The sequence below is a fragment of the Ambystoma mexicanum genome, chromosome 3q (assembly GCF_040938575.1).
Source record: "Ambystoma mexicanum isolate Mex_15411 chromosome 3q, UKY_AmexF1_1, whole genome shotgun sequence".
NCBI classification, from domain to species: Eukaryota; Metazoa; Chordata; class Amphibia; order Caudata; family Ambystomatidae; genus Ambystoma; species Ambystoma mexicanum.
Genome location: NC_090926.1, coordinates 988,232,464 through 988,256,260, shown reverse-complemented (window position 1 = coordinate 988,256,260; position 23,797 = coordinate 988,232,464). Strand labels below are relative to the sequence as shown.

General features: G+C 47.7%; 1 protein-coding gene across 1 annotated transcript in view; it reads right to left on the bottom strand.

The window, feature by feature from the left end:
- Window positions 1–610: 610 nt before the first annotated feature.
- Window positions 611–23,797, bottom strand: part of GPRC5C (G protein-coupled receptor class C group 5 member C) — a 122,479-nt gene continuing 99,292 nt past the window's right edge. Inside the window, exons 4-5 of the mRNA XM_069655135.1 lie at window positions 6,764–6,883; window positions 611–3,717 (exon numbers count right to left, since the gene is read on the bottom strand). Of these exons, the coding sequence (XP_069511236.1) occupies window positions 3,685–3,717; window positions 6,764–6,883 (153 nt within the window). The 3' untranslated portion in view covers window positions 611–3,684. The remainder of the gene's footprint in view (window positions 3,718–6,763; window positions 6,884–23,797) is intronic.

Genomic DNA, 23,797 nt, shown 5'->3' with positions numbered 1-23,797 from the left:
ACATATGATTATCCATTCTTGTATGAAATGTCACAATACAGTGATATCGTAACCATATTTTTCTTAGTGGATAATGCATTATGATGCCACGTCCTGGGATGTCCCGTGAAGGTGTGGTCAAATGACATCTCTTCCTGTGATGTCACATGGGGGTGATCTCAAGTGACATCACTTCCAGTGTTGTCACTCTTGGGGGCGTGGCATTGTGATGTCACTTCTGCTGCCCAGGCATTTTGGTGAAATGACGTCCCTGATTAGCACTAGGGCAAACTTTGCCCTGGTGCAAACATTTATCAAAAATGCATCTTTTATGCACTGGGGGCAATTATTGCCCTGGTGCTTACAACATGCCACACTTCACTTGTCATGATGCAATCGTTTTGTAATATGTCCCAGTGTTTTTTAGAAATAGGGCAGACTTTGTCCTAGTGCTAATATCGTGCAACCTTGCACTTGCACCAGTGCAAAGTTTCTGTAATCTGGCCCAAGATCTGTACACACATATGAAGCTCAATTATAGGGATAAATCCCTCAGAAAGTGTTCCTATAAAAAATGGTAGAGGAGAACCCACCCACTGTTTTCAAAGAGGAAATAAGACAGCTCAACACATTTAGTTTTAAATAACAGTTTATTCATCTGTACAAATTCACGCATAAACACACGCTATCCCTTTCTCCCTGTGCTGTAAAAATAATAATAATATATACATCATGTACTCTAAAAACAATTGACACAAAGAATCATGGTGTGCATGTTCTGCATGATTGGCAGCTATAAAGGCCACTTTATTGGAGGTAATTTGCATACAGTGTATAATAAATACATTCATGTCTGTGTATCTACAAAGGCACTCCTTTGGAATTCCAGTGACGTGACAACGGTGCCAGGACAGATGGGAGCCGAGCAGTAGAGAGAGTAACAACTCGTGCACCCTGATATTAGGATCTCGCTCAATCTACCTGAACATTAACATCAGACTTGAGCTGATGCGGATTAATGACCTCAGCAACAGTTCTGGGTCAGCTATGGTGCGATTCTCGCTCTCCTCCATTCCTTTGTATCAGAGGTCTGCAACCTGCAATTCTCCAAATATTTTGGACTATGCCTCCCTTGATCTCTCATCGTTGTATATGCTGGCTAGGCCTGATGGGTGTTGTAGTACAAAACACCTGTAGAGGCAAAGATTGCAGATCTCTGGTTTATACCAACTCTTTAGCAGGGACATGATAGGAATCGAGTATGCTGGGGGAACACATCATTCTGTCCATTCCTACCTTAGACCACTTGAGCAAACCCTACAACCCTCGTCTACGCTCTCGCGCGCTCACAGCGCAGGCTAGATTCTGTTCCTTGGAATCTACTGGGAATTTTATATTTTTCTGTTAAATTGTAACATCTCTTTCAAGCCTTTCAACGCCACCTCCATTTTAAGAGCCCTCGCCTAGACATCTCAGTAAGCCATGACAGAGGAGGTCTGGCGCCTCTCCTGCATTGTTGACAGTGTGGGGATGGGAGTGTACCTCTCATTGTATGGAACTTCCTGCAGCCACAGGAGTCTGGAGAACACTTCCCTACTGTTTCTGAGTCTGGATGTTCGTCCAATAGCGCAGGGGTGCATGTATTTTTTAAAGAAATAATCAACTGTAATTTATGTAGGATGACTGAGGCGTTATGGAAAAGAAAATTCACGTCCCAAACAAGCACATTGATACCATATTTTTGCGTGTTTCTGTCTCACCCGGGATTACATGAATCTACATGATCTCAGGGCGTCCATTTTGCTAGCGCATTTTGTCTGCGTCACCATATCTGGAGGTAACTTTTACAAGTGAAACCATGCGCACAGCAATGACGAGTAAAAAGCTAGTAAGTGTACCTCCATGGGAGTTGGCTCTCCATAGTTGCTCATAACTGGTTTTCTTTGTTTTTACTTTATCTATTTAAAGGGAAGTATGTATCAGACAGTCCGTTTTTGGCTGTAGAGCCTTGGCCCGTTTTTCCTTCCTACACAGCTACCTAACGTCAGAAAGTGCAGATGACACTGCCTTTACTGTGTGGGTTGGGTACTCAGGTGTGACGTCAGAGGTAAACACATATTTCGACAGAGATTAACGTTTGTGATGTTTTAACGCAGAGGTGAGCCGGCCTACGAAGATATCCAGAGTTTATCCGACAATTCAGCGCTTCTGAAAAGGAGGTAGGCTTGGGGCACGGGCAGTCATATCATTCCTCAACCATGTACAGCTTGTGTGCAGCAGGTACAGACCCGACAAGACCCTTCGATTAGGGAAGGGCACTGGAGCGCTGGTTTCAACTCAAAGCATTATTTCTTGCCAGAAATGATGTCCAAAAATCAAGAGCAAGGGAATATAATATCTGAAGGGCGTTGGTTGTAGGCATCTCTTTTTCGTCAGCCAAGCAATGCAGGTGGCTATTTCACCTATCCTAGCAAAGTTTCATGGAGACGTGTGTGCAAATTGACATGAAAGGCACCATCCTGCTCTAGTGTACGTTCAGATTATCATATTTCTTTAAACATGTATTTTACTCATTGTATAAAAAAGGAATCTCTTGAACATAGTTTGAAAATCATTCCTTATGGAGGTATTTTTCTTAGAGTTCAAAATGCCCGCCATGTTTGCATAAGAATACACCTGCCATTATTGCTTACATAGGGATTCAGAGAAACAATGATTATTGATTGGGCCAGGAGAATGGGAAGGAGCTGAAGGATTTTCACTCTTGCAGAACGCTCTAGAAAATAAAAGCTTTGAGTAGCCTCATCATGTAACAGGCAGAATGTGCAGTGGTGGTGGAATTTACTGTTGAGGAAATGGCGGCGCTCCGTGTCCCTTTGTTGCCCATTGCATGGGAAGGGAGGAAAGGCCATTGACTCTCCCACTCATAGCATGATGAAAAGACATCATCCACATCTTCATGGAGGGAAAAGGCCTTTAGTTCAGGAAAGTTCTACCAGGCCTTGCTGATTTGTATGAAAAAATAGGAAGCTGCTCTCGTCACAGCCAACTTTTTCAGTCTGTCCATGTTCAGGAAAGTTTTGTAAAGGCAATAGACTGGGGGTTTAACACCACAGCAGGTGGTACCTCATCAAATTCAGATGGATCTAAAAAATTACACAGCCACATATCAGAAGAACAGGTTGGTACTCCGTGAGAGTGGTGTGCCACAGTGTGCCTTTTCAGAGTCAGCTCATGTTCAGGAATGTTCTGCAGAGGCAATTGGCTGGGAAGGTAGTGCTTAAATTGTTCCAAACAACATGGAGGTGCACAGGTTGGAACAACCCATTGTTGCTGCACAAGGGGGTCCAGGTGGAGGAGGCGCACATCAGACATTGATGAAAAGCGCTCCAAACAAATTTGACCTCTGGTTGCTGTGGGACGGGTCCAGGTGAAGGGGGCCCACATCATCAGACATTGATGGAAAACACTCTGATCAAATTTTAACAAGACAGAGAGTTCAGCTGTTCTTTCGCAGCAGGTCTTGTCCGGATATGCCGTGACCTTTTCGGTTTGAGCTGTGCTGTAGTCTTTGCCCACACCCTCGTTTCTCTGGAAATACCTGCTTGAAGTCTGACCAGTCTTTACATTGCTGTGTGCAGGGTGGAATGGACGAACGAGCTGCACAGCAATGTCCTAGGAATGCCCAGCAGGGGGCGCTGTCCCTCACCACCGGGCATTGGTGTAAGGTGATTGGTTCTGTAGAAAAAAAGGAAGTGGAAGTGCAATTTAGAAGAAAAAAGTCATCAGCACACATGTATATTACAAACTCCATCACTGTGGATTTCTACATTGAGCATGAGGGAATTTTACTTAAATTCGACCGATCACTGATGAGTGGACGGGGAACCAAGAGACTTCCTGCCCAAAAGGTGGGTTAGAAAAGCAACACAACCTCCCCATGCACCTCCCCATCTTCTGCATGGCTCAAATGTGGCTGTGGCCATCCTGTGACAGGGCTGGGTACCAAAAAAAGAATGAAAGGTTAACAGTGGAGGGAGGTGCGGCTGGAATGGTTGGCAGTGGCAGGAGGTACAGCTGGGATGGTGGGTAGTGAAGGAAGGAACATCTGAGAAGGGATAGTTGGTAGTGGAGTTAGGCACATCTGGTATGGTTGGTGGTGCCGTGATGCCCTGATTTGGTGGGGTGTAGTTGGTAGAAGAGGGAGCACGGATGGGAAGGGATGTGTGGCAGTGGAGGCAGGGATGACTGAGGTGACGTTGTTAGTGGAAGGAAGAACAGCTGGAGTGGAATTGTTGGTAGTGGAAGGAGGCGCAGCTGGGATGGATGGTAGTGCAGAGATGCATGGCTGGTCTGGGCTGGTTGGAGATAGTTGGTAGAGGAGGGTAGCATGGCTGGAAAGGGGTAGATGGCAGTGGAAGGCTGAGAAGCTGGCATAGCTGGTATTGCATGGATGCAAGCTGGGAGGGAATCGTTTGTCATGGCTGGGTTAGGTGGTAGTGGAGGTATGACTGCTGGGGTGACAGTTTGTAATAGAGGGAGGCACTGCTGGGGTGTCATAGGCCTACCACACAACGGTGCGCAATGGAAAGTGCCACCGCCCTCCCGCTAGATTGTTCCTGGCTGAACCTCACCTGGAGGCGCCAAACCCTGACAGGGAGGGGATGTTTGCTGGTGGAGGCTGGCATGACAGGGAGGGGATATTTGCTGGTGGAGGCTTGCATGACAGGGAGGGGATATTTGCTGTTGGAGGCTGGCATGACAGGGGATGGGATATTTGCCGGTGGAGGCTGGCATGACAGGGAGGGGATATTTGCCGGTGGAGGCTGGCATGACAGGGAGGGGATGTTTGCTGGTGGAGACTGGCATGACAGGGAGGGGATGTTTGCCGGTGAAGACTGGCATGACAGGGTTGGGATGTTTGCTGTTGGAGACTGGCATGACAGGGAGGGGATGTTTGCTGGTGGATGCTGGCATGACAGGGAGGGGATATTTGCTGTTGGAGGCTGGCATGACATGGAGGGGATGTTTACTGGTGGAGGATGGCATGACAGGGAGTGGATATTTGCTGTTGGAGGCTGGCATGACAGGGAGGGGATGTTTGCTGGTGGAGGCTGGCATGACAGGGAGTGGATATTTGCTGTTGGAGGCTGGCATGACAGGGGATGGGTTATTTGCTGGTGGAGGCTGGCATGACCGAGAGGGGATATTTGCTGGTGGAGGCTGGCATGACAGGGAGGGGATGTTTGCCGGTGGAGGCTGGCATGACAGGGAGGGGATATTTGCTGGTGGAGGCTGGCATGACTGGGAGGGGATGTTTGCCGGTGGAGGCTGGCATGACAGGGAATGGGATATTTGCTGGTGGAGACTGACATGACTGGGAGGGGATGTTTGCCGGTGGAGGCTGGCATGGCAGCGAGGGGATGTTTGCCAGTGGATTTTGGCATGGCAGGGAGGAGATATTTGCCGGTGGAGGCTGGCATGACAGGGAGGGGATGTTTGCTGGTGGAGGCTGGCATGACAGGGAGGGGATGTTTGTGGTGGAGGCTGGCATGACAGGGAGGAGATATTTGCTGTTGGAGGCTGGCATGACAGGGAGGGGATGTTTGCTGGTGGAGGCTGGCATGACAGGGAGGGGATATTTGCTGTTGGAGGCTGGCACGACAGGGGATGGGATATTTGCTGTTGGAGGCTGGCATGACAGGGAGGTGATATTTGTCAGTGGAGACTGGCATGGCTGGGAGGGGATGTTTGCTGGTGGAGGCTGGCATGACAGGGAGGGGAAATTTGCCAGTGGAGGCTGGCATGACAGGGAGGGCATATTTGCAAGTGGAGGGAGGGGTTAGTTGGCAGTCGAGGGAGTCACTGGTGGGAGGTAATAATTGATCCATCCACCTTTTCCAGTGATTCTTCATAGAGTAGAGACAATCCAGATGAAAGTGTTCAAGGCAGTGCAAGGCTTGAAGCAGAAATCAAATGGCGAGGGATAGGAGCGGTGACAGAGATATGATTACACATGAGGGAACAAAGGTGGGCAGGTGCACATTTCCAAGTAGAGATCTGGTTCTAGAAGAAGGGGTAATGAGCTACAATTTGCCACGGTTGGGGGATCTTAGGTAGCTAAGTACTTCCCGTAAATTGAAGGCCTGGGACCAACTCTCACCAGGAGTGGTGGGAGCAAGGACAGAAACATAATTTGTAAAACCCTGGAGTAAACACAGTTGAGCAGTCATAGTATGTGAGCAAACAAAGAGATGGACAATAGGTAGTCTGTGCGGTGTAGAATCAGACAGTAAAAGAGGAAGGCGTCGAGGGGCTGAAGGCCTTTATCTGCCATCAACATCTATGCCTTTTGAACAGACACCTTCAATGGTGTGGCGGTCATGGAAGCAACGTGTGCCTGCTCAGCAATCAGCACCCTGCGATATAGGTAGCTAACATCAGTGCCAGCTCAGAACCTGGCACTGGCTTTAAGCATGTGGACAGATGCCAGCTGGCAACTGGATGGAGAACTCGCAATTGTCTCTTATAATTTAGTAGCGCCTGTAATCAATATCAACTTCCGCAAGGTCTAAGCTGCAACACAGTGGCTATCTGTGACCTTGCGTGAGGTATGTTATTTAAAGGATAACAGTCACCGGTTGCATAGCATCAGTCATGGCACTGGACTCTGGCCTACCACACAACGGTGCGCAATGGAAAGTGCCACCGCCCTCCCGCTAGATTGTTCCTGGCTGAACCTCACCTGGAGGCTCCAAACCCCGTGCCCTTGAGTCTCACTTACGTGCCCGCTCCTGCTGTTCTGTGCCGCGTAGACGTCCTCCGCGCGGATTGTCGAGTTGTTACTGCTCGCTTGAGTGTTTGCCGTAGCTCGTGGGATTATGACATCATAGGGAGTTTCCGCCTGGTGAGGTAAAATGAAATTAGGTTTTGAAAATAAAATAACATTATCCAGGAGTCAACAATTCGGCAACATATTTATCAGCGTGTAGGGAGTAGGCTAAGAAGTCTGGGGGGGAGGAGGACCATGTGCCCCAGCTCCTCACGTTTCCTGCCCGTGCGCCTCAGGCTCCTGAAACTGTCTGTTCGCCTGCCTCAAGCTCCTCCCACTGCCTCCAACGTACTGCGTGGAATTTGGCAAGAAGATACGTATATAAAGAATCCTATTGTCCACTGTCCGGTAGAGAGTAGTGCAAGTCATCACACTTGCCTTCTCCCAGGAAAGAGTAGTGGAAGCTTTCACACTATCATCGCTTGGGAGAAATTCCCAGAGTCCATGTTCCTACCCCACTTTCCCTGAGAGAGTGCTGGAGGCATCGTTGTTGCTCTCCAAGGTGGAGAGAGTAGGAGAAGCCACTCTACTCGTCTGGTGAGAATAGTGAACGCTAGCCTGCCGTTCATCATGCCAGAGAAACTAGGGAAGGCACTATCCCACACCAGGCGAGCGTGTAGACTCATTCATCCTGCACTCCACCGAGGAAAGAGTAGTCAACCCAATAGTCTTCAAGAACAACCTGGAGAAGGCACTGACACCCAGCTACTGTCCCATACCTCAGGTGCTGGCAAGCATTAGGTCATGATATCTGATGTTACCAGATTTTGCCGTAAAGGCATGTTTTTCCATATGCATCGGCTCTTGGCACGTTGGGTCCTGCAAGTAAAGCAGTGGAGTGAATGACATCCTATTCTCCAATGCCTCTCTGGGAGTCTGAAGAGAGTAGTGAAATCCATCCTTCTATCCCTGACTCTGCCTGCTGGAGAGAGTAGTGAAAGCAATGCTACTATCCCTTTTCCAGAGTCTGGAGAGAAAAGTGAAAGACACCATTGTATCCCTTACACCACAGTCTAGTGAGAGTTGAGAAAACCATCCTACTATCACATGCCCCAGAGCCTGGAGAGAAGGGTGAAAGCCAGCGTACTACATCCTATCCCTCAGTCTGAAGAGAGTATTCTTTTCTAGTGAGAGTAGTAAACATTTCTAATATTCCCTACTCTGGAGTCTGGAGAAAGTAGGGAAAGCAATTTTACTATTCCCTGCCCTAAAGTCTGAAGAGAGTGGTAAATGCCACCCTGGTGACACCATGTCCTGGAGTCTGAACACAGAAGTGAAAGCCATTAAACTACCCTCTACTCCACATTCCGGAGAGTGTAGTAAAAACCAGCCCACTATCCTCTACCATAACGTCCATAGAGAGTATTTAAAGCTATCCTACTACCCCCTACCATACAGTCTGGATGGAGTAGTGAAGACATCTTAGTCCAACAGCTTGGAGGAAGTGGTGCAAGACAACAAACTGTACCCTACCCCATAGTATGAAAAGAGTAGTGAAAGCCACCCGGCAGCCCTCTACACAAGAGATTAATGGAAGCCTTCCTACTCACCTAAAGCATGAAGAAAGAAGTGAACGTCATCTATTGTAGGAGGAAAGGAGTGCCAGAGGACTGTGGGATGAGGGACTTTTGGAAATGTATCAGGTGGCCAAAAATGGGGTAGCCTGTAGGTCCGGGTTTTGGGGTTGAGGTCTGGCCAGGATCAGGGGTGTAAAGTGGGAGTTTCCCAAGGGAGGATCAAGGCAAGATGGCAGGGTGGCAAAGGGGGCAGTGGGTTTAGGGTGCAGCAGGAAGGGGAGAGGTGAAGAAGTCGGTGGAAGGGCTAGGGGTTTGGGCACCCTAGTCTTCAGGAGGTGAGGAATGGAGGGGGCAGAGGCCACCCCAGAGAGGTGGGGTGGAGGGGCTGACGGGATGTCATCGGTCAGCAGTGATCAGGTAAGGGCTAGGGACACTCCTCTAAGTCCAGCAGCAGAGGGTGTGCAGTGTCCCCTAAACAAGGTGGTGGAAAAGGAGGAGGGGGCTGGATGCCCTCACCTGGAGGTGCAGCGGGAAGGGGCCGGGAGAGCGTCAGGTCATGGAGGTGGACGCCCCTCCACCGGTGGAGCTGGCCTACCTGGAACTGCAAAGGTACAGCGCTGGGGGGGATGAAGGGACGGACGTGGGCAGTGATGGGGTGAATGATGGGCAGGTGTGTAGGGAGGAAGGGCATGGCGCCAGGAAAATGGTACCGGGCCCACATGGGGTAGGGTCGAAAGGCGGGAGCTGTCATGGGAAGAGGGGGATGCTCAGTGCCCGGAACAGTGGTGCAATGTCACTGTGGAGGAAGCTCTGGGAAATGAGGGTATGGGGTGCGGCCCTAGCATTTAAAGCGGGTGGGGGGGGGTTAGGCCGGGAGGAGAGGATACAGGTTGCTGGAGGGGGTTAAAGAAAGGGGGACATGACGGAGGCAGGTTTCAAGGTGGAGAGATTAAGATTCAGGATGGTAGAAAGAGGTTCAGAGCACTATCTCAACTGTACATGTTACAACTTTATTATAAGTAGAGATTTCTTTCATAGAACAGTTTCTAGATGAGGTTCAGATCACGGAGAACACTGCATTTGGGGAAAGAACAAATGATGACAGTATAAGGTCAAAGAAACCCTTGCCAAGGTTGCAGCAGTTATCAGGATATAGGGGGTTGGACAGTAATGGAAATGTATTTCTGCTGTTAGGAGGCATTTAAAGGGTGGCGGGAATGACCATGGATGGAATGTGTCAGAGGTGTGAAATACTGCATGTTGAGCCTGTAAAAGCAGGTCAGAGTTGTTGCCACATGTATGCAATTTGCTTCTGCACATGTTAGAAACGCTCCCACGCAGAAGTGGTAGATTCTCCCAATTGGAGTTAACAGAGGTAGGGTAAACTAGTAAGGAGGGGATTAATACGTGTGTGGGTATAAATGGAAGTTTCGTTTGGAAGATGGAGGGGTGTTGGACTTCGATGATTTAGTAACTTTCTGGGACATGTCTGGATGGGGATGCAAGAGCACTGTCATTGGTGATACTAGGATGGACAAGGAATTGCATAATGATCTGATGGAGGTCAATGATGGACGGCGAGGCTGGCAGGTAGGGGGCACCAACCTAGAGCAGGGGAGGAATGATAGCGTGGTGTCAATACAGGTAGGGGTGCGGTGAGAGCACGGGACAGCACCCAGGTATGGGGGCCGGCAGTTGCTTCTGTAGGGTCATGGGAGGAAAGGGTCAAAGCTGTGGGCAGAACGAAGGCAGAAGGTGCGGGGGATGGCACCTGGTTCTGAGGTGGCAGGAGCTGTGGCATCTGGATCGTGTAACAACATGGGGTTGAGGCAGAGTGCAAAGTTTGGGATGAGTGTGGCTGGTGCATGGAGCGGTGCCCAGTTAAGAGGAAGGATGCTATGGTTGGTATGCTCAGCAACGGGGTGATTTTGCTTCAGATGGGTTAGGCAGAGACGGAGCGGGTCTCCCGGGGGATATTGAGAGTTGTCTCAGCCAGAAGGTGCAGAGGGTTATGACCAGACAGTGTCGGTATGGTTCGGGGCTGGGGGGCTTTCGGGGTACTAGAGTTGGCTTTGAGGACGGTGCATGTAGGAGGAGATGAGCATGGCTGGCAATGGAAGGGAGTCGGAGTATGATGGACGGAGCGGGGGACTAAGAGGAGGGTATAGTTGGCAATATAAGGATATGTGGAGTGTCCATGACTAGCATTTGGGTCAGGGTTTCTTTTGTTTACACTGTATAGGCCGGGGGGTGGGTTGAGTGGAAGGAATGGTCCGTAGCTCCGGAAAGGTTGTTGGGGAAAGGGTACTATTGGGAGCCGGGTATGGTGGATTGAGATTGGGCTGCTGAGAGGGGTGGTGTTGGGGCACGCTTCACGTGAATGTTTCTTTTGGGGATTTCAGGTTGTCGGGTGGGGTTTGTCGGAGGCGGTGGCAGTTGTAACTTGTGTCAGATTTTTGGGGTCGCATTGGTTTTGAACAGGGGCAGCATCAAGGGAGAGGAGCTGGGGGATGAAGGGGAGCAGGAGGGTAAAAGGGGGGACAGTGGAAGTGTGAGGGATAAGGGGTATATTAGAAAATGGAGATGGGGCGGGAGCTTGCGCAAGGGTGGGAATCCCATGAACAAGGAGGAGGGCTCACAGTTGTGTTCTTTTCACACCTGCTGGCAGAGAGTGGGGATGGAAGGATTATGCATTTTGCAGACACTGCCTAGTGAAATTGGCAGGCCGGCAAGGAGGAATAGACCTTCAGAATGGAAGGGAGTGTATTGACAATGACATATGGGTGAAGGGGTTTCCGTTAAGAAGTCAAAGATGGACTGAGCTATGGTCAATTCTGTTCATAATAAGGAGGGGCATGTGATGCCGGTGGTGATGTCCGGCGAAGTGGGCAGGAATGCAAGAAGGGAGCAGGATGTTCATAACACAGCCGGGGTGCATGAAGATGCCTATGAAGATATATTGGTGAAGTTTGTTTGTTTGTTTGTTTATTTGGTATAGCGCAAAACCAAACCCAAAGGGTAGCTGGGCGCAGACAATACAAGGATACTTGAGAACTTGGTTACAGGAAAATACAGTTATACAGTTCAAATTAGAAACAAGGTGCATGTACAAGCAAGTACGAAAATACAGTTAAAGCTAGTTAACTGGGGGCTCGGATGGGACCAACTTCTACCAATGCTGGCTAGGATGCACGAGTGGCACAGTGTGCCGGTGGCAATATTTATACCTGTTGGGGAGAACGTATTAGTAAAAGAACTGGAGGTAGCCCTCATCCCGAGGATGAAGAGGGCCATTATGATTGTGTGCAGGGTTGGCCAGGGCTTGTTTGTGTTACTGGTCAGAGTTGTTGCTGTGAAGGGAAGTGAGGGATGCAGAGAAGGAGGGTGTTGTGGAGAGGATCAGTAAAAAGATAAATAAGGGAAGGAGGGCGTTGGGCATGGTGTGGGGGGAGATACTAGTAAAACACCTCCATATTTGGTACGAGGAAATAAACTTGTTCAGGGAGGACGGAGTACACCGCTAGGGATGAGGAATGAGTACTATATCTTGGAGGTCAGGATGGCGGTGCAGAAGGTCATGGAGAGGATAAAGGTGAAGGATAGGGTGGGGCAGAAGGAATACCTCTATGGGGTTTTTTTTCTGGGCGCCGGGGTACACCCATTTAAATGAAAGGTTGGTTGGTTGAAGCTGAAGGGTTATGTCATTAAGGAGAGTGGTTAGTGCTGTTCTGACAGACAGTCCCGCCCAAGGATGCAAAGAAGGCGAGGAGGTGATGAAGAAGGAAGGGCGTTATGTCTGGGAGAGTAGACAGAAAAAGTAAGAAAACATGTTGGTAGTTGAAGGGGAAGGAATATGTTCAGGGAGAGAACGGGGAGGGGGAGTATGGGTGGAGGCCTATCTGGGTTACTTGTTTGGTTATTCTGTAAGGCCATGGAGCCAGGTTAGCAATGCTTGTAAGCGTGGGCCTGACACATTAAAGCAACCTTTTTGACTTATGGTGAGACTGGGTGTTTTGCCCAAAGTGATCCCGGTGTGCACATGGGAGATGTTGCCCCTAGGAGGGTTTTGGGTGCTGCACATTGGTCAGTGAGCCCCTCAGCAGTGTGCCCCCCAGGCTATTTGAATGTGGCTGTTGAAGGTTTGAGAACTGCTGGCAGTTGCTGTTGAACATGATTCCTGCACACCCACCCTCCTAAAAAAGGTTGTCAGGTTTGCTGGGGACAATTAAGATGGTGGTTTTGCGTGACAGGCGTGGGCAGTAAGGGGTCTGGCTTATTATAGTTGTATGTTCTATGTTGCTGATATAGCAGGTCAGCCTTGTTTCAAGACGATGATGAAGGGGATATTGGGAGCGATGAGTAATGGTGAATGCATCAGGGAATGTGGGGGACATGGAAGCCGAGGGTACTGCCATTTAAAGGAATGGTTGGTTTTAAAGCTGAAGGAGGAATATTTAGTTAAAGATGGTGGTTAGTGATATTCAGACAGACAGGCTCACCCGGACATACAAGGAATGGGTGGTGGTAATGAAGAAGGACGGACGTTGGCTTTGGGAGGGGAGATGGAAAAAGTTGAAAAACATGTTGGGAGTTGAAGTGGAATGGAATATTTAAAGGGAGAAATATTGAAAGTGGTTGGGGGTGGGCGGAGGCCTACCTGGGTGTATTGGTTAGCTTGTAAGGCAGAAGAGCCAGGTTAGTGATGTTTGTAACCTGTGGCATGTCACGTTAAAACAAACCTTTCCACTTATTGCGAATCTGGTTGTTTTTGTGCGGTCCCCAGTGTGTACCCTTCAATTTCACAGGGAGGATGTGTGCAGGGAGCAGCATAGAACTGACACAACACTGATATTTTGTGAGTGTTTTGCAACATTGATTATGTGTACACTCATAACTGTGTGCGAAAAGGGTTCTTAAAGAAGGCTCTGCTCTTCAGCTGGGAAGCTTTATACGTTGACCTTTCGGAGTGCCTCCCTTTGTGCAAATGGATCAATGCTTCTGGAGATATCAGTTATCAGCATTCCACTGGAAGGTGTGAATCCGGTGAGCTCGTCATCAGAGAGTACCTGGCAGAGCGACCAAGGCCACCTTTGGCTGTCAGCCCTGATCCACATCCAAGGTGTTCAGAGATTTGAGGTTTCTGTTTCTCAACAATGCGTAGAGGCCACTAGACTGATAACAGGTTACGAATGGGACATAGGCCCAGCATGGGGCCCAGAATCACCTGTGGGACCTCTATGCAGTGAGCATGCACCAGGGGGTCCCAGGTGCAGACATTACTTAAAATGCTCAAAGATGTGTACACGTTCTGCATTCAAAATTAGTACCCGGCGAGGGTCAACCAGAATGCAACAAGCATTTTGATTGGCCCTCGCCGGGGAATCACCAGGCCAGGAATCCCTTGCACGCACTACGTGCCTTTTGTTCCCGGCGGGGGGCGTGGTGCCCCTTAGCCAATGAGGAGGCTCGAAATGGTGCCTCACCCCCTCCCCTACAAACTCTCCTCTCCCCGCCCTCCCAACCCCACTTACCTTCTTCTTTCTTCTGTTCCCAGCGCGTCCGCTCCCGATGGCCACCATGGAAAGGGAAAACGGACTACGTTTTCCCTTTTCTGGTGGGCCATTTTATTTGACTTTTATTTTATTTTTCTGTTTCAAACGCAGCAGCGTTTCGGAGCAGAAAAATGCTATTAGTACCCCTGTCTAACCGGCCGGGGTACTAATGGCTATAAGCCCCTCAACAGCCTGCCAATACCGCCCTTGGTAATGCCCCCAGGGCCTCGTTAAGGCCCTCGCTGGGCTCAGGCCAGTAACTAAGGGCCCCGGGGGGGTATTACCTGGGGCGGTATTGGCCCGCTGTCTCGGGGCTTATTGCCACAACAAACTTTCTGTGGTAGTTTCTGTAGAACAAATACTGTGTGTTACTTAATGTGAAATTGGGAATGGAGATTCTGTAAAAACCTCATTAGAAAGAAAAATGTGGGATGCAAAATTTGCATGCATCAACTCTTCCACAAAGATAATGGTTTGTTAGTTATATAGTGCTTTCGCCAAAGTGCTGTACATAGATCATTGGTCTGCTAAAAGAGTGGATTTGACTGGGTGACAGGATAACATTATGGCTGCACAAATTCTTCCAGAGGTTGGTAGAGAGAAAAACTTGGCTGTCAAGGTATATGGTCCCCCTGGTGTCGTGCACACTGAGAAACTATTTGATACCCTTCCGGAGCTACTGGTGGATTGAAATACTGAGGATAGTAAAGACGAAATTGTCGTAGCGGGCGACTTTAATGCAAGATGCATTTGTAAAAAAGCATGTACAGAGTCTGATGCTATTAGAAGTAATTGTGAGATGCTTCAGAATATGACAAATAAGCAGAGAAGGATGTGGCTCACTTTCTTGGACGAGTGGGATTTATGCATGGTCGCACAAAGGGGGGATTTGCTTGGTAATTACGCACGATATAGTGGGTGTAAAAAGGCCACGTGGATTATTTTTTTGGGACTGAAAATATGTTATCCATAGTATGTTTCTTAGCTATACAGCAAACCCCTTTCATGACCATGCGCTACTCACTCTTTCCAGCCATTCGAAAAAAGCTGTAAAGTGGCCCGATAAAGCCAGGGCGGTTGAATTGAACTAAGGGCGGAGTAGAAGCATTTGGAACACAAGGAGCTTGAGTGGTAGAAATAAATATATGTATGAGAGGACATGGAAAATAGGTCCCTTCCTGCAGGATTTACATTCTGCTGAAATTGAGGATTGGGTTGCTAGGTTAGTGGTCGACAATGCTTCCCAAAGTTCTGATTATGTAGTATTAATGAGTTGCAAATCCCCCCATGCGTTTGATTTAGAAATACCTAATGCCAAGCGGTGTATGCTTAAAAGCTTGTGTACATTAAGGAAGAGTAAACTAGACCTCATAACCATTAGAGAAAATACAAAAGAAATGTAAGATTCCTATTGTAATTGGGTGAAGTGCTGGAAAGGGTCATCCAGAAATGTAGTTTGGCATACTTTTTACTCTTATCTGGTAAAGGGCAACACCAGAGATGTTTGGCACTTATTAAGCGGTTATAAGGGGGTTAAGGATAAAGGCTTCATTAATCCTTTAAGTGCCTCCCAGCGGTGTGAATATATAGAGTCACTTCTTTTAAAGTGAAGCAGCATGCGATTGGCAACACGAGAATGCTGCTACATGTGGCATGGACATATAGAGAGAGTGTAATCAAGAAAATCAAGAAGCTACAGGGATCCCGGGGCCCAACGGACTATCTAATTTAGTTTCACAACATAATCCTGATATTTGGGCGGATGTACTGGTGATTCTTTTTAAGAAAGTTCTTAGTGAGAGGCCTATTGCTTCTTCATGGAAAAGATCCATTTTGGTTCTGGTGCATAAATAGGGAGCCCGTGATGGCCCCTCGAATGTGCAGGTGATTATCCGTGCTGGATGTAACTGGCAACATATTTGCTTCTTTTCTCCTGGATAAATTTATTACATGGGCAGGAGCCTCATCTCTCTGGGATGTGTTCCAGACAGGGTTTGGAAAGTGGCCATCTACCACGTGTAGTTTGAGATGAATGGATGTATTAACAAGGAGGGCAATGAAGCCGGGTAATCCGGGATTGTGTGCAATTTTTGTAGATTTCCGTGCAGCTTTTGACGCGGTGGGCAGAGGGAGACAGTGGTATAAACTTGAAAGATATGGGTGCCCTGAAAGATTGATCTACTTTTTAAAACTCTTTCACAAAGAAAACATAGTACAGGTTAGGATCAATGTTGCTGGGGCCACTACTAAGCCCATTTTGATTAATAGGGGTGTAAAGCAGGGCTGTGCTCGGGTCCCCCCTACTTTTTCATTTATACTTAGCTGACCTGCCTGTAAGACTGGAATTGATAGATAATTGCCCGCCTATTATTGGTGACGCCCATGCCAATGGTTGTCTTATGCGGATGACCTTGTGCTTTTAGATTATACATTCAGCAGAATTAAAAGAACATTTTAAGAATTGTGTCGCTGTGCTGACGAAAACAAATTAGGGATGAATATGGAGAAGACAAAGATCATGTTATTCTGTGATAAGAACCACCTGCAATCTGCTTTAAAAACAGGGGACGGTGAGATTGAGTATGTTGCAACGTAGACATATTTGGGGGTTGAATTTTCAGCTAAGGGTGGGTACGAAACAATGTGTGCAGGTCGGAAAAGAAAAGCTCACCAAATGACTACATTATTTGCAAAGTTCTCCAAAAAGACTTCAAGTTCCAGTTTATTGGGCATCATTAGATGATTTGAACAATGTTTTTGTCCCGTTATTCTCTATGGAGTTGATGCACTACACTTGAAAAACAGGGAATGGTTTGACATTATGGAAGGCAGATTATGGAAGAAGATCTTAGGCCTTCCTATGTCTGTACCTATTGAAATTCTAAGGCTCGAATTGAGATGACCACTTTTGTATGGGAGCGCAATTAAGAGACAGGCAATCCTATATATTAAAACTATTTCCAACCCAAAATGTGCTTTATTATCGCTAATTGGTACAGCAGAAAAAGCTCTTATATAAATGAAATGTGTATGCATGTAAACTGACAACCCAAATGGCCAAAGGACTATACCTTGGAGAAAGCATTTATGATGAGGCTTGACAAATGGGACTGGTACAACTACCAACACCTGTCTCAACCTCAGAGCTATGGGGGAATCACTGTTTGCCGGGCATATCTATAAGAAAACCCAATCTTATCTTCTACAATTTCCTTTGCTGGTGGTCCGTAGAATTGTACTATTAATACGGATTGATAGGTTGCCTGTTCTTAGTTATTGGCCCAGACTTAAGATATCTGTGGACGAAAGATATTGCTCCATTTGCAAAAAGAGATACAAGATGGAAACAGTCAAGCATGTAGTGACTGAATGCAGTGAGCTTGGAAATGTATATATGACCATGGGCCTCATGCCGCCGACCTAGACACACTGAATCTGCTGTCTGACTTCCTGGTGCCACCAGGACATTACAAGTCCCAGCAGCGCGGGAAGTCAAGCGGCAGATTCGGTAACTCCCCATTCCCCATTCCCGTGGAGTCCCATAGGAGTGGGGAGACGGAAGCACCGGCACTGTTGCTAGTGGTGCCGGTGCTTCTGTGAAAAGACTGCCTGCAGGGGCCGTTGCGTCCGGCAGGTCGGCCCCTGCAGGCAGATACGTAGTGTGGCGGCTCGAAACCTTGTTTCCAGACCGCCACACTTGGAATGAGGCCCCTTGTTTGCTGGTTTTGTACATTATTACGATGCTGTAAAAGGAAAAGCATTTTGGACATTCTGTTGAAATACTAACAACAAATCTATGCACATTGCACGTTACGGGGTCTGACAGAGAGTGTGAGGATACTAAGAAAAAATTACAGATGATTGTTTCACTATGCCCTAAGGTATGCATGACAAGTTCATTATAACAAAAGGGTTGTAGGAAAATGAGACGATGGATGCTTAGTTGCACCAATTACTAAGTGTATTGTGTACATTTTAATAGGATACAAATTTTATTGAATTAAATGATATTAACCACGTTATGTATAGGAGCCGCGAAATGAAATGTTACTAGGTATTGTTGTATGTTAAAACAATGAGTTGTTTAATACGTATCTATTTGTAAAGTGTTTTTATAAACTAAACCACATTAAATAAATAAATAACATTTACATACAATTATCACCCAACTGAAGTGGCTACTCATTTATCGACCTTAGAAGGACGAAAGACTGAGTTGACTTTTACAAGGAATTGAACCTGCAGATCACACACAAATGTCTGCAGCAGTTATTGAACCTGGTGGGCTATATTCCTGACTATACTCAGTAATGTCATCAAGTGGGCCCGTCCTCCACCCAATCCCCTCCACATCCCTTACATGTATTAACTGCATAGAGGTCCCACAGGCGAGTCTACCCCCACTCCCTGCTGTGTTTAAGCCCCATTACATGGGTCTTGCACACATCCTTAGATCTTGCAACACCTTGGATGACTCGAGCGTGACCTTGGTCACTTCCCAGGAACTCTCCATACAAAAGCTGAACCGATTCACACCTTCCCATGGAATTTGTATTTGTATTTATTTCTGACAAGCAGTGCTTTAAGGGGGATACAAAATCGAGGGGGACTCTGAAGAGGGGACATGGGCTAAAGGAGGGATATGGGGGCTACAATTGCATGGAATGCATAGGGAAAGCCACAGCTCAAGGGCAGTTTTTGGAGACTGCCGGGTCTCCCCCCCAGCTAGCCACAGCCCAGTTAAAGCCCTGCAGATAAGGGCTATTGTTAATACATTGATCCAGTTGTACAAAAGGCCCCAATGGGGATTGGTTAACTTCCAAGTAGGTAGGCGTAAATACCTGGCACAGACAGAAACATTCCTGATCCCACGGCCCCCAGGAAATGGTGCATATTACAGCAGGTGCTAAAGAAGGAATTGAATAAAAAGCCAAATGAATGACACATAGTTCTGACGTGAAACAAATAAGCTGTTCCAATAGTTGCATTGCACGATCAGAAGCAGTCCATGGGCAATATGATATGTGTGTCTGATAGAAAGGCCAGCCAAACTGTTCCACATCACAGAAGCAGTGGCTGGTATCATGTGCCAGCCCGTAGGAGGACACAGGGCAATATATGCTAGTAGAAAGAACACCAGTGGCACATATTGTGGCAGGAGATAGACGTGGTCCCGTTTTCCATATCATGTCCAGTGATATAATGCACATCACTGCACCAGCATTAGTGAAAACAGGGAGACACATAAAATAAAGTGTAACCAGTCTGGTTAGTTGCTGAGAAGCTACCGTGACCACATGGCACGATATTTAACACGTCCACCTGAGACTTTCTGCAATATTCCGAGGTACTGCTAATGGGCTGGTTTTTCAGGGTGCTTAAATACACCCCGCTGCCCTCAAATAGCCCCACGTGGTGGTCAATGCACTGCTCTTTCAGTTCTAACATTGCCCTCGTTCTGAACATTGCCATGCTAACTTCTGCACTGTCTCCAGAAAGGAATATCTACCAGAGTCAATAAGGGCCATGGCAGCTTTGCCCTGAAAACACAGTTGTCTGGGCCGTGGCAAGAGGCGGGGCTGTAGATGCGCCGTGTCGCATCTGTGCTGTTTACACCTGCCCTAGCGTTACTTATAGCCGGCCTATGCGAAAAGCACCTCGGGGAGCAATCCGGTGGCAACAACAGCAGGGCTGCGGGCTAGGGAGGGTGTCTTTGCCCTTTCTACTCTCTTCTAAGGCAATTAAAACTGGATTTGCAGGGCCTGCCAGCGATTGGGAAGGTTGTCAAGGGGCGTATTCTCTTTCCCCTTGAGCCTTTGCGGCCTCGTGCAGGGTTCAGTGAACCCCTGTGCTTTTCCAAAAACTCACGGCTCGCTGCCCCTCCTCTCGCGAGTTTTTAGCGTACACCGAAGAGCCCAGGCTAAGCACCGTCAATGAAACTCGCCACAAAGTCCTCTCCTTTCTTGGTGGCTTTAATGATTGTGCTCTACATGTTCTCTATTTTATCGTTTCTAGGGGCATCGTGGCGCTGGAGACAAGGTACTGCAATTCTCCCAAGGCCCTGTCACTGCTTATGGCTAGAGTAGAATCCTCCAGCACTCTCTTCAGAGGACTGTCCACCCCCGTCGCTCCCCTTAGGCTACAATGCAGCCTCTTCCCACTTCACAGGATTGCTTGGATGTAGATAGCATGTTGCGTGGAGCGTTGGGATATTATTTTTACTTTTCCCCGGGGGCATCGAGGCGTTGTTACAGGAGAATTTTTTTTTTGTCTTAGTTTCGTATTTATAACGCACTTAATACCCAGAGTTTTCTTAGCATGGACCTGGGGATCGAACCTGTGTTGCTTCCAAGGCGAGCACGTTGCCACTGAGCTATCCTCCCTGGACAAGATGTTGACAGTTTCTAGGGTGACTGCATGGCATCAGACATGAAGAGCGGGTTCTTTTAGTACTTCCTGGGTGGCTATTCAAGTCATACAGTTTTCCTGCACAAAACACATGTTTCCAGTTCGGGATTTATTTACTTAAAAATGAAGCATTGGTAGTTAGCATGCCCTGTGATGGATCCCAAATGTGGCTGGCGAGACGAGAAAAGTCAGCGGCTTCTCTGTAGGCCAACCGGAAATTTTATTCTAGTAAGTAGAAAAAATGACCAAGGTAAACCATCCAACCTGTCAGCTGATAGGAATTTATCTGGATCTGGAGGAAGTGACGTCTGCCTAGCAGGGAGTACTATGCACATGTCTAACAGGAAGTCCTGTTCATCTGGTCAACCTGATGTACTCGACTTCCTGTTGGACAAGTGCATAGTCGAGTAGATCTGCTTGACAGGAAGTGATGTAAATCTGGTTGACAGGAAGTCAATTAAACGTGGTTAATAAGAAAGTCACCTAGACCTGGCTAAAGAGGAAGTTGTGTAAATCAGGCTAACAGGAAGCGAGACAATACTATCCAATAAGGAGTCGCATAAACACAGCTAACAGGCAGTCCTTGGAACTACTGTATCGCAGGCACTTTAAACCGGCTAATAGAACGTCTTACACACCTGGCTATTGGAAATGATGTTAAACCTGTGTATAATACAGCATAGTGGGCGTGTCTAGCAGGAAGCTGTGAGCATTTCATGCACTATAAAAGCATTTCAAACTACCATAGCATTACAGGAAGTCACCTAAACGTGGTTAATCAGACGTCATGTAGGCTTGGATAGAAAGTAAACCCGGTAAATCTGGCAAGCAGGAAGTAACCTGAATCTGCCTCGAAGTCACATGACCCTCACATGACCCTCCTTGGCTGGGAGTACAACATCTAGTCCAGTTTAATACCAAGTCAATAAAACAGGAACTAAAATGAACTGGAAGTCATGTAAACAGCTGAACAGGACGCTGCATATTAATGACTAAGGAGAAGTTGCAATCACTGAGGCGCAGGACACTCCATGGCACTAGTAACTTAACAGGGAGTAATGCCCATCTGGCTACAGGATGTGACAAAGATCAGGCTAATGGGAAATTACACAGAACTGCTTGATAAACAGATGTGAAACCTGGCAGTGCCAATCATGAAACAGGTGTGCTGTCTATTTAAAACAGCAATGGAATGGTGTTTGTTATCTCTGTACTGGTACTTTCACAGTCTCCCCCCGGTGGGGGCGTGCCGGTGTGCTCTGCCCGGGTTGTGCTTCTGCCTTGTCTCTCTGCGGGTGGGTCAGGACTCTGTCTGTTCTTCTGTTCAGTCTGGCTCCTGGCGGGGAGTGTTGTTGGCCTGGGGTCTATCAACTGGGGTCTGCCTCTGTGTAGCCTCAGGGCAGCCTTGTTTTCTGCTCTTAGTTCCTCTTGGTTGGTCTGGCATTCTCTTGCGGGTGCTGGAGTTGGTGGGCCTTCTCATTGTGGCCTTGGATTCCTCCTGGCCTCGCCGGTTTTGGGTGTAAATCCTTGGGGCCTGTCCCTTGGTTTACAGTTCTGCTGTCTGCATCCATGAGCCTTTTTGTCGGGGTTGTTTTTTAGCGCATTGTTCTGCAGCTCTTGGGTGCTGTTCTTCCCTTTAGCTTGGCGGGGTTGTCTGCCTTCCACTGTTTCTCAGGCTCTCCCGTTTGGTTGGTCCTGCGTTGTGGTCCCCAATTGTTGTCTGCTGTGCCTTTCTACATTCTTTGTTTTGGTGTGGGGACTCTTCTGTCCCTAGCTTTGTCTGTTCTCTCTGCAGCTTCCCTGGCCTCTGGGTTTGCCAGTTGCTTGGCTGGCCCGCTGTCAGTCTGACGGTGGTGTGGCAGCCTTCTGGACTGCCGTTCTCAGTGTTCTTCTGCACTTTCCGTGCTGAGTGGCTTCCTGGGCAGTTCTCTGTCCTTTGTCACTAGCTGCAGGTTCCTTGTTGGTTACCCATGGTTGGTTTCCCTAGGTTGGGGGTGCGCAGTGGTGCTTCTGTGACTGTCTCTTTGTTCCTTTGTGGTTCCTTGGGGTGTTGCTTTGTTTGCTCCCTTGGGACCTTCCACTTCTTTTGGTTTAGGTATTCCTCATGCGTGAGTACTGGAACGAGGAAGAGGGATGAGGAGGTAATGCTACGATATCTTACCGGTGATCTTCATTACTCCTGGTCCTTCTTTTCCTCGTCACAGTACTGTGACCCAGTGTGCCCTCACGTGGTTTGGACAGTCCCATGATCTGTCTGAGCTTGCTATGAAATCTGGATTGTGGGTGAGAGGTATATAACTCCAGAAACAAACAGTTCCTGTATTGGAGACGGAGCCTCATAGGTGAGTATTGTGACGAGGAAGAGTAGGACTAGGGGTAATGAAAATTGCGGCAAGTAATCAGAGTATTAGTGCCAGTGCAAGGTGCGTAAATTGCTCTCGTGACCTCTGTGCGCAAGCAGTGTCACACGGAAGACACATGACTGGGGTCGGTGATAAGTCACGCCTGCCGCGTGCAACCATGCATGCCACCGATCCAGCGTCAACCAAATACTTGCAACCAAACCAGCGTCAGTACGTCCACTGTGAACATGTTCCCGAAAGCTACCTGCGTGAACAGTCAAGATACCTAGCCCCACAAGGGTCTGAGCTTCAGTACAACGGCATGGGCGGCGCCAAGCTTGGGCTTGGGAGGGGGGCTGAAGCCCTCCCACTTTGATGCAGCAGTCATTAATATGCTGTGAGGCGCAGCCCGGGCTCACACGGCAAAAATTTGTCACATTTGTCACCTCGGAGAGCAGTGTTTTTACTTACTTTTATACATACTTTTAGACTTTAAAAGTAAGTAAATAGACCGGCCCTTTATGTATACATACATGCATGTGAAGGTGAGTGTAAGTGTGTAAGTGTGTGTATGTATGTTTGCATGTGAGGGGGTGTATAAGAGAATGCATATGAATTCATGCAGTGTGAATGGTGTAAATGGGTGCAAGTGTGCATGTGAATAAGAATGCAGTGTGAATTAAAGAAACAGAATGGGTGTGTGTGTGTGTGTGTGCATTGGAGCATGAACATTTTTGGAGCATGCATTGGATCATCATATGTTTTACTGGCATTTTTGGGCAAAACAAAGCTAAATTGAGTGTTATTTTGTGAAGGAGGGGTTGCAGTAGGGGAAGGGTACCGAAATGGGGCTCACTGGGTCTTACTGTGCATTGAATTTTGTACTTGCATTAAGGATAAAGTCAGCTTTGTGAATATTCTTACATGGGGAGGGCATGTTTCCTTACTGTGGTATGGCATTGTTTTAATGTTGTTAAGGTCAAAGTGAACATGATAAGTGTCCTTACACAGGCGGCGGATGCGGGGGAGCATATGTGCAGCCCTCAAGGCAATGTTTTCTTACTGTTGCATGACATTTTTTACTGACATTAGGTGGCAAATACAACATGAAGAGGGTTCTTATATGGGGGGTTTCTGCAATGATAATGATTTGTTCTTTGTATAGAG